Here is a 10,661-nt window from a genome sequence, read left to right on the forward strand (position 1 = left end):
CATTTCTCTGATTTTTTCAGCTGGCAGATATGGGGTTTAATATGAAGAAGGTGAGGTTGGCATTGAAGAAATGCAAATGGAACCCAATGAAAGCAGCAGAATACCTCACTCGTAGTAATGAGCATGATGAGGGTAAGCTTTTCAGCACTTTCTCTCGTGGGCTTTAATTCTCTTTGTTTTGTTCTGGCTGGTTTAATTATTTTCTTATTGGGTTCTGATGAAGAAGTTTTGGCCACTTTCAGCTGCAACTGACCTCACATGTGGTGCTTGGCATTGGAAATTCTTTCCTTTCAATGAAGTGCCAAGGTTTTATGTAAGGTGCTAATTTCTATCATTATAATAACAAGTAGCTTGGCTGATATTAAAGTTCAAGCTAAGTTTTTTCTCTGGTTTTGATCTAAATTTTACTTGTCGACCCTTTCATGCCGAATGCCACACCTGTGCGGCGAGGATTTTCTTCCATAAACAACGAATGCCACACCTGTGCGGCATTAATTTTCCTAACCTAAGCAATGAATGCCGCGCCCCTGCGGCACAGGTCGAAAAAAGTGACCGTGGCAGACTCAATAGACCCACGGACGCGGTCGCCCCTCATGATCCACCTTAGCGAGAGCCCAGTCTCTTCTTCGGCCGCTCAGGTCGACCCTTTCCTATCCCCTCCACGCGCAGTCAACTACTGTTATTTGCAGTGTTTTTGCCAAAACATATTTGTTGCTTACTTTTGAAATCCAACACTAGAAATGAATTCATCTTTTTTTGCTGACCACATGGAAATTTCAAACAAAATTCTAACATTAATATCAACGGAGTTATAGACCAACTAGTAAATATACTAAATCCGTCTATATCAACGTTAGAACTTCGTTTAAAATTTCTGCACGCTCAGTAAAAAAACACAAAATTCATTTTGAATGTAAAAAATCGATGCGAACAACAAATATTTGCATATATTTTGCATTAATATTTTAGCCAGCGACCGCGGACTCGTCCTAGGAAGGGGCTTTTAATCCTTCTAGGGTCTGGGACAGAGGCCGAAGGAAAGGGATCGGCGCCCCGCTGAGTTGGGTCCAAACATGGTTAGGGAGGGAACCACTGCCTTCAGTCGACGCGAAAAAGCTTCGTACAGGGGAGTAAAGAAAACTTTCAAGAGACTTGTATTGAGGAAGAATTTCCCTCAACGAAGGTCCGGCGCGAAAGGGTTAATTGGGCATTTTTGGTGTAATGGCTAGCATAGTTGCCTTACAAGCAGTTTATCTGGATTTGATTCTTGGGTGCCTTACTTTTTGCCAGCCTCAGTAAAAGGGGTAGTCCTTGCCTGCCCATCCAAAATTTTTGAGTTTGAGTCCCGCTTAGTTTAATTGCCCCTGTCTAGGGCATGGATGCTTTTGATTGTTGTCATTACTATGTTGTCATTTATTGGATTCCCTTGCTGTAAAGACCTGCAATGTGCTGTTTCTGGATGGTGAAGATGAATATAAAAAATAAAATCAAACTTAAATAGATCACAAGAAAGAGCCGAAACAGAACTAACAGAAATGTTCATTGAACCAATTAAAGTTTGCTCCTCTTATCATTTTATCGTGGCTTTCAGAAATTAGGTACCTCTACCTAAACTGAATTACAGTAGAACCTCGTTAAAGCGAGTACGGGCTATAGCGACACCCCCGCTATTACGAGAGATAGCCGATGCACCGTCAATTGACCGTATAATAAGAGTGTTAAAAAATTCGTTTTTACGAGACCCTTTCGGTGTTGGCTCTTGCCATAGCGAGGGTTTCACTGCCGGAAGACTTTCATCAAGACTCCTTAACCTCTGTAATTGCTAGCGATCTGTTAGAAATGAAGTTAATGGAGTGCTCAGTCTCAAATTTATGTGGTAAACTGTCATTCGATAAATATAATGATTGACGAAACAATGCTCTGCATGATTTTTATTCAGTGCGGCGCTTGTAAATTGTTTGAATAGTTAGTCGTTATTTGAGTAAGGAAATTTAGTGATCCAAAAAAACATCGCCTTTTGTCTGGATTTATGCTTACGTTTATCGGATAGATGTTTATCTGTCGCCGCACCACTCCTGTTCCTGTATATCTGTTCGCAACAGGTATATTGGCTATTATTTGCTCCACCTCCGGTAAAGCGACAATTCGCTATAGCGAGTGTTCATTAGTGCACCGTGGGGTGTCGTTATATCGAGGTTGAACTGTAATATGCAATCTTCAGCGTATGTTTATCCTGCTAAAATAGCTTTTATTATAGTATGTATCTTCCTCATTTTTCTACAACCTCTGCCCCCTTATGTTTCATTCAGTTGGATTTTGCGCAGAAAGAATGCAGCTTATTCTTTTTGGTAGCTCAGCCTTTTATTTTTCTTTACTTTAGAAAGGCGCGTAAACTAGAACAACAATGGTGATAACAAACTGTTTACAAACATCAACTGTTACTATATCTCCAACACCCCCACTTAACAGCTTATGTCGTCAGGCCCATTCCATTCCTTAATTCTTCAAATTTTATTTTTGGAAGTGGCTTCGTCAGTGCATCAGCAATCATGTCCTCACTCCTGCAGTAAACAAGCTGAATAACATTATTTTTCATTAAATCTCTTATGAAAAGGTGCCGGACATAGATGTGCTTCGTTCTGGCACTAAATTTTTCATTTGAAAATATTTTAATGCATCCCTGGATGTCTTCATAGATTATTATTGGTTCATTCTGCACCTCCCCCAGATCATGCAGTAATTGTCGTAGCCAAACACCTTCCTGACTGGCAGATGCTGCAGAAACATACTCAGTCTCTGTTGTAGACAGAGCGACAGAAGACTGCTTCCTGCTGGACCAGGAAATTGCACTGTTTCCCAAATTAAAAATATATGCACTTGTAGATTTCCTATCTTGTATATCTCCACCCCAGTCGGCATCTACATATCCAGTCAATTTAAGATCTTCACAGGCATAAATATTCAATGCCATATCACTGGTTTGCTTGAGATAACGCATTAGTTTCTTTAAAGCTTCCCAATCTCGCTGTCTGGGATTACTAACCCGTCTGCAGAGAATACTCATTGCTCCAGAAATATCTGGTCTAGTAGTTGTTGAAATATACAGAAGTGCCCCCACTGCTTCCCTATATTTGCCATTATTTGGCAAGGCATCATTCTCTCCTTTCAATTTGGGGTATTCAGGATCCATCGGTATAGATACACCTTTTGCATCTTCCATCCCGAACTTTTTCAATATTCCATCTATTTTGGATTTCTGATTTAACTGAAAACTTCCATCCTCTTTTCTCTGGATTTGTATTCCTAAATAGTTAGTTGCATCTCCCAAATCTTTCACTTCAAAGTGATGATTCAACATTTGTCTTAGTTCCTTAATTTTATCTTCATTATCATGAATTATAATCAGGTCATCTACATAAATCAGAATATACATCCTTTTCTCATTTTCATTCTTCGTATAAAGACATGGATCTGCTAGGCTGCGCTGAAATCATTTTTCAAGCAAAACATCATTTATTTTGACATTCCAAGCTCTTGCTGACTGCTTCAGTCCATTTATTGATTTTTGAAGCTAGCAAACTAGCTTATCTTCAGTGGTTTTTGTGTAGCCCGGTGGTTGTTTCATGTATAATTCTTCTTCGATGTCGCCATTAAGAAATGCTGTTTTCACATCAAACTGTCGGACAAACAGCCTTCGTACTGCTGCTATGCTCATAAGGACTCTAAAGGTGCTTTGTCTTACAACTGGTGCAAAGGTTGAATCGTAGTCTTTTCCATATTTTTGAGAGTAACCTTTTGCAACAAGTCTTCCTTTTCGTCGACAAATATCTCCATTTGAATCATATTTTGTTTTGAACACCCATTTGCATCCAATGGAATGTTTTCCTTCAGGCAATTTAGTTAAAATCCATGTTTTATTTTCTTCGAGAGATTTTATTTCTTCATCAGCGGCTTTCATCCACTCCTCTCTTTCATTTGCAGGCAATTCCATTACCTCTTCTAAAGACTCTGGATCGGGCTTTGGGTTAATTTTAAGTGTATGATAACCATTTTGGTGGCACCCCCTTGCATTCTCTTGATGATTTTCGAACTGGCTGATCTGTTCTGTCCATTTCCAGTTTGGTGTTATCATCTATCTTGGTGATTGGTATTTCTCTTTCTCTCATCAACCTATCATCCAGGTATGTATAACGCTCAGATGATTCTAGGTCGATATCCTTGATTAATTCCTCTTTATCTGTAACATTTTCATCAAATACTACAGTTCTGCTGATGATAATTCTATTCGTACTGGGTTGTAGGATCCTGTAACCTTTGGACGTTTCATTATATCCTACCATAATTCCTTTTTGAGCACGTGAATCCCACTTGCTCCGTTTTTCTTTGAGAAGATAAGCATAAGCTTTGCTTCCAAATACAGTGGAAGCCCCTTATAACGACAGCTGTTGGGAACAGAGAAATCTGTCGCTATAGTGAATTGTCGTTGTTACCGAATGCAATCACATCGTCACAAAAAAATCACTCATCAGGCGTCACCACGGCTGTTTCTGCTGAGAGGCGAAAATTGCAGCATGATAGCCGTTTTAAATCATTATTTTGAACATTTAATTCACTAATGATCATATTCACATGCAATCTATGATCAAATCATATGTAATTATGCAGGATGCTATGAGCCGAGGCATTAAGAAGTCGATTTTAAAAGTCCCAGCTTCAGACTCACTCGTACTGAACTGTGCATTATGAGCTGTTATTATCCTTATTTCTTGGATGCTCCAAATATACATGTCATAACTACCAGTTATGGCTATGCATCAGACTATTAAATGCTAAAACTTCGGAATCTGTTAAAAAATTCATACCTTCTATCTTTCCGAGTAGTAATGAAAATGATGGGTGACTGCTGCAATTGGATGACGAAAGGAGCGTGATAAAATTTTAGGGTTCCACATGAGCATTGCAATTCTATCTTTTTCAGGTTAACGGCGGAATGAAGGTGGAAGTAATCTTCTTATGCTTCAAGTCTGCCTGTATGAATGGTTTACTAACGTTTTTCAAATCAGCCGACTCAAATGCTATCGGAATCATGAAACCGAACAGCATTACGGCATCTAAAAGCATATTAGTCATATCAATTATCTTCGGTGGAAAGGGTGAAAAACTGTTTCAAATAAATAGAAGGACAAATGATAAATGAAGTCCACTCTTTGTCTGTCTGTTAGCAATATTTATGTTTCGTAGAGATTCACGCAATCAGACGCAATATCAGCGGATGTAGAGACCTCTAGCGGGAGTAGCGCACACTTTTTGATATGAATGCTGACTGGAACTGAAGAACGCTCGTAGTGTTAGGTGGCAATAACACAATTTTAACGTTTCTTAGTTCTATTGGTAGGTGGGCTGGGCAATTGTCAATGAATAATAGTACTTTTTTATTACTTTCACCAATCCTGGCATCAAACGCTCATAACCACTGCGTGAAGATAGCAGCCGTCATCCAAGCATTTTTATTTGCTTCGTAAGTGCAAGGGAGAGTTTTAACTCCCTTAAAACATAGGGGATGGGCGGATTTCCCCACCACGAACGGTTTTAACTTATCCGAACCATCCATATTGGCGCATAAAAGAACAGTTACGCGGTCTTTACTTTTCTTCCCTCCTTTGCAGGGGTCCGTTCGAGTGGCGAGAGTTTTGTCCGGGAGAAGGTTAAAAATATATGCCCGTCTCATCCGCGTTGTAAATATCACAGGGGCTGTAATTGTCCAAATAGTCTTTAAGGACCAGAGCCCAGCCTTCCACAGCATTAACATCAACACTTGATGATTCACCGGATAGTTTGTGAAGGGATATCCCCTTCCTATTTTTAAATTGTGCAAACCATCCATCCGAGCACTTAAAATTGTCTTCACCAAGCCTCTCACACAAATACTCAGCTTTAGCCTTCATCATTGGGCCGGTGATAGGAATCCCTGCGGCTCTTTGCTGGCAAAACCACGAGAATAGAGCAGTTTCTAGCTGCGGATGCTCTCCGGGCCGCAGGTGTTTTTGGGTGCTTGGACGCCCTTCTTTAAGCACTGCCGAACGAATTTGCTCTTTTTTCTTTAAAATAGTGAACAATGTCGATGTATTAATTCCAAATCGCCTCGCTATTTCACTCTTTGAACACTCTCCACTTTCACAATCTGCAATAATTCTCATTTTGGTCTTTAAATCCAAGGACTTGCGTTTACCAGCCATGGTGCAAGCAGACGGGCGGAATAATTTTTAATCTCACTGCGGAGGCGTGGGAGGGAGATGACAAAAGAGCAATGAAATTTGTACTCGAGAAATTTATTATGGAAAGAAGAATAGGAGAATACGGAACATGTGGACGTCGACGTTGGCGGAAAAAATGCCGTTTTAAAAGCATTGAATTCCAGAGATGTGGCACGTGGTCAAAAAGTCAACCTGTCGTAATTACGAATGGCGCAAGAGAGGAATCGAGCCATTATCGCTAATACGAATTTATTTTACATTTAAATCATAGGGTTTAAAATGGTTCCTTGGGTAGCTGTCGCTAATTCGAGCTTGTCGCTATATCCCGTACTCGTTATAAGGGGCTTCCACTGTACTCGTATATGCTGAAGATCAGGTTTTTCAGCAGTCCACAGCTCATATGGGGTTTTATCAATGGCTTTACTGGGCAAGCGATTTTGCAAATAGCATGCAGTCATGATAGCTTCTCCCCAATACTGTTTTGGCAAATTCGCATCTAGCAGCATGCATCGAGCTGATTCAACTAGAGAACGATTCTTTCTTTCTGCTATTCCATTCTGCTCAGGGCTGTATGGCACTGTGGTCTGAAACTCAATTCCTTCTTTCTTTAAAATATCCTGAGTTTTCTTTCCTATATACCTATTCACCGCCATTGTCCGTTCGCAGAATTTTCGGTTTTCTTCCGAATTTAGTAGAAACTGCTGCAACATATTCTTCCACTTTGATTGACACTTCTTCCTTTAAGCGTAGCAGATATACAGTTGTGTAACGAGAGTAATCATCAATAAATGTGAGAAAATAACGTTTCTTCCCTGGAGTTTCTGTGCTCATTGGACCACAAATATCTGAGTGAATGAGTTCTATGGGTCTTTGAGCTTTATAACTGCTTGTTTTGGGAAATGATTTCTTCGATAATTTTCCTTTTACACAGTCCCAACACCTCAAGAATTTATTGCAGTTATCAATTTCTATTCCTATAGCAAGTTTATCATCAATTAATCTTTTCACTGCAACTGGGTCTCTATGTCCAAGCCGCCTATGCCATAGATGAATACAATTCCGGTGATTCCCAAACTTCACAGAATTAGCCATTTCTTGACATGATAATTTATAAAGATCACCATCAATCTTTCCCACAGCTTGCATTGTGCTTTTCTTATCAATTATGCAGTCATTCTCCTTGAAAGTCACCACATTACCTTCTTTAGCTAATTTCTTTACCGAGAGTAGGCTGCCTCGCAAATCAGGTACATACAGAACATCCTTGAATAGTATCCTGTTTATTTCTGTCGGAGATATCTTGCAATTGAGGTATCCTTCACCTGTCCCTTCAATAGCAATGAATTCCCCATTGGCAACGATTACCTTTCCTTCTTTATTTCGACGAATTCTTGTAAAGAATTCAATATCATTTGTCATGTGGCTCGTAGCGCCCGAATCTACGTACCATGAACAAAACGCAGTAGCAAACGATGCGTTCAGGCTGGCATCTGTAGCACCTCGCGCCTCGTGACTGTCTTTTTCCTTTTTGAACTCTTTCATTTTTGCTTTCCATATTCTGCAATCCTTCTTTAAATGTCCCCGTTTCTTGCAAACGAAACACTCGCGAGTCTCTTTATAATTACTTCTTTCCGATCTGGATTCATGTGTTTTTCGTGTTTTCAAAGCTGATTCCGATTGCAGGTTGCGTGATTCATCGCATATTATGGACTCATTCTTACGCGTGAATTCATCAATCAGTTTTCCTTTTACGCATTCTAATGTGAGTTCGTCATCTGGACGCGTATCAAGGGCTGTTACAAGGGTGCTATATTCATCTGTCAAACCACTAAGCAAGAGAGCAGCTATATTAAAATCTTTAATTTCTTCTCCGATGCTCCACAAACGTTCGATTAGTTCTAATGTTGACTTTATATATTCTTGCATTGATTGACCCTTTTTAAGTTTTGATTGATAAAGTTTTCGAAGTAGATACAATTTATTGCTTAAATTGGCCCTTTCATGCACTTTTTGCAATTCTAACCACATTTCTCTGGCACTTTTACACTTACAAATGTGTATTATCTGACCATCCTCGACACTAAGGGATATGGTACTTTGTGCTTTCTCGTCCTTTCCTTTCCATCCCGCCTCGGATTTGTCTGGTTTATCTTCATCAACTACTTTCCACGTACCTTCTCTTATTAACACCATTCTCATCTTGAACTTCCATGCTTGATAATTATTATCATTTAGCTTCTGGACGGTTATTCTTTCGCTATGAGCATCCAATGACATCGTGAAAAATTAAATTGTCCAGATTCTGTTTCTTTTTCTTCTTTCACAATTTTACTTTCTATTACTGCGTTCCTCTTATCCTTGCGTAACCTCTGGGCCCATAACCAGTTGGATTTTGCGCAGAAAGAATGCAGCTTATTCTTTTCGGTAGCTCAGCCTTTTATTTTTCTTTACTTTTGAAAGGCACGTAAACTAGAACAACAATGGTGATAACAAACTGTTTACAAACATCAACTGTTACTATATCTCCAACACATTCCGTATCGTAAGTCTTACCATTGCTCAGATGTATCTTCTGATTATTCAATTGTAGTATATTCTCTTGCTGCACTGAGATTTTAGCATTGTATCCTATCTCTGGCTCAATTTGTCTTTAAAGTTGTATCACTTTATCCATGCTGTTAATTTGCATTAATTTCAGTTTTTCGTTTTATAAGGTGTGCTTTTTATCTTTTTCTTTATCTTTTTCGTTATCTTTTTCTTTTGAAATTTGTTTTTCATCTATCTTTTATGCCCATTTGTCTCCTTATAGATGATGATTGTTCAAGTGATTCCGACGAAGGGTCAAGTTCATGGGAAAGGAAACGCAAGGAGGAAGATGATGCCTTTGGAAGACTGAGTGAAGGCTTGTCCTCTAATGAAGAAGACCACTTAGATTTAACTCTTGTGCTGGAGGCACAATTTCTTCGGGAGTACAAAGAGTTATTGTCACTGGACGAGGGAGGATGCTCCACCAGTAATCAGTAAATTCCTTCAAGTGCCTAACATTTCATTTAATGTTTGAATGAAGTACAAAAAGTTTTCATTCACTAATTTATAAGAGTTTCTTTAACGAAGACTGATAGGTAGTGTACAGAATATTGAAAGCCTTTTTAATTCCCGTCCATTGATTTCATAAAATGGAGGTATTTTTTCTGTATGTTGACAGCCTGGCCAATTCTCTTTCTTCTTACCAAAAACTTCATGTCTTTCAATATAGTCAAAAATTTTATCCTATTTATGAATTGGATTGATATTTTTATATACATACAATCCCAAAGATTATTTAATGCTTTATATTGTTCGTTACTTCATTGTTCGTTTATGATGTTTTAAGTATTAATACACAATGATGTGTTGAATGAGATGTAGTCTTCAATTTTTTGTGATGAAGTAATTCATGCAATGAAAATGTGTCGTCTTTTGTTATTTACGGTGCTTTAAGTTAAATATGAAATTTTTTCTCACCATCTGTAACTCTTTTATGTATTTTTTGGTTGTGAAATTATTGTCTAAATAATATCTGGACATCCAGTATTTGCATAGTGCTGTGAAAATTTTGAAGAGAGTAAATATAATGGCTGTTCACTTCGTCTCATTCATTTCCATTTGGCTCCTTAAAAATGATGAATATGAGGCATTGTTTTTAACCTAAGTTAGTACCTGAGCAAATATTTTTTTCTAATTTGCTGATTTTCAATACACAGAGCATTGATTTTAACTGCATGTGGAAAAAAATGGTATAAAAATCATGGAATTGAGGCTTTCTATACATTCTTTAATCAATTCAGCTCTGTATTTACTTAGTACTTTTAGAACATAGTATTTTTTTTAGATATATTGCCCCTGCAGGATGGGGATAAGAATTTTCCTGCAGTATCCCTGCTTGTCGTAGAAGGCGACTAAAAGGGTTGACAAATGTGTGTTGTTTGAAATGTAGCAGTTCCATTTCCTGAGTGGCAGTGGTCTTAATTTTTCTGCTTTCCCGGCAGATGCTCAGACCACCAAGCTATCCAGGTTAATCTTATCTCCAGTGTTTTTGGTGGGGGTTTATGCAACCTATTCCCCCAAGATGTTGCCCAATGAGTCTGCGAAGAGATGGCTTTGGGCGTAGGTCCCACCTGATGGTTCTTACACACCTAAGGCACATGAAATGTCTGATTGGTTTTCCAATGGGTAAGCCAGTTATTTTTGACTGATTTAAAAAGATGGACTGTGTCGAAAACAATGAAAACAATTCATTACTTCAAAGGGATTTTTAAATGACGTGGCCAGAGAACCTCCTCAAAGTAACGGAAACATGTTTCTGTTGACTCTCTTGTTATAAGAAATTATACGTAATGCTTTATACCCAATTTCCATAAGCATATG

At 38.6% G+C, this 10,661-nt stretch overlaps 1 protein-coding gene across 3 annotated transcripts in view; it reads left to right on the forward strand.

Annotated features, from left to right (window-relative positions):
• The window catches only part of LOC124161257 (NEDD8 ultimate buster 1-like), a 36,968-nt gene extending 27,090 nt beyond the window's left edge, over positions 1-9,878 (forward strand). For 2 of the 3 annotated variants that reach the window (XM_046537541.1, XM_046537542.1), the window contains exons 10-11: positions 21-132; positions 9,064-9,878. In XM_046537541.1, the coding sequence (XP_046393497.1) occupies positions 21-132; positions 9,064-9,278 (327 nt within the window). In that variant the 3' untranslated portion in view covers positions 9,279-9,878. The remainder of the gene's footprint in view (positions 1-20; positions 133-9,063) is intronic. The other variant, XM_046537543.1, reaches the window with a different exon arrangement.
• Positions 9,879-10,661: the final 783 nt, after the last annotated feature.

Source organism: Ischnura elegans, chromosome 6 (assembly GCF_921293095.1).
Source record: "Ischnura elegans chromosome 6, ioIscEleg1.1, whole genome shotgun sequence".
In the NCBI taxonomy this organism is placed as follows: Eukaryota; Metazoa; Arthropoda; class Insecta; order Odonata; family Coenagrionidae; genus Ischnura; species Ischnura elegans.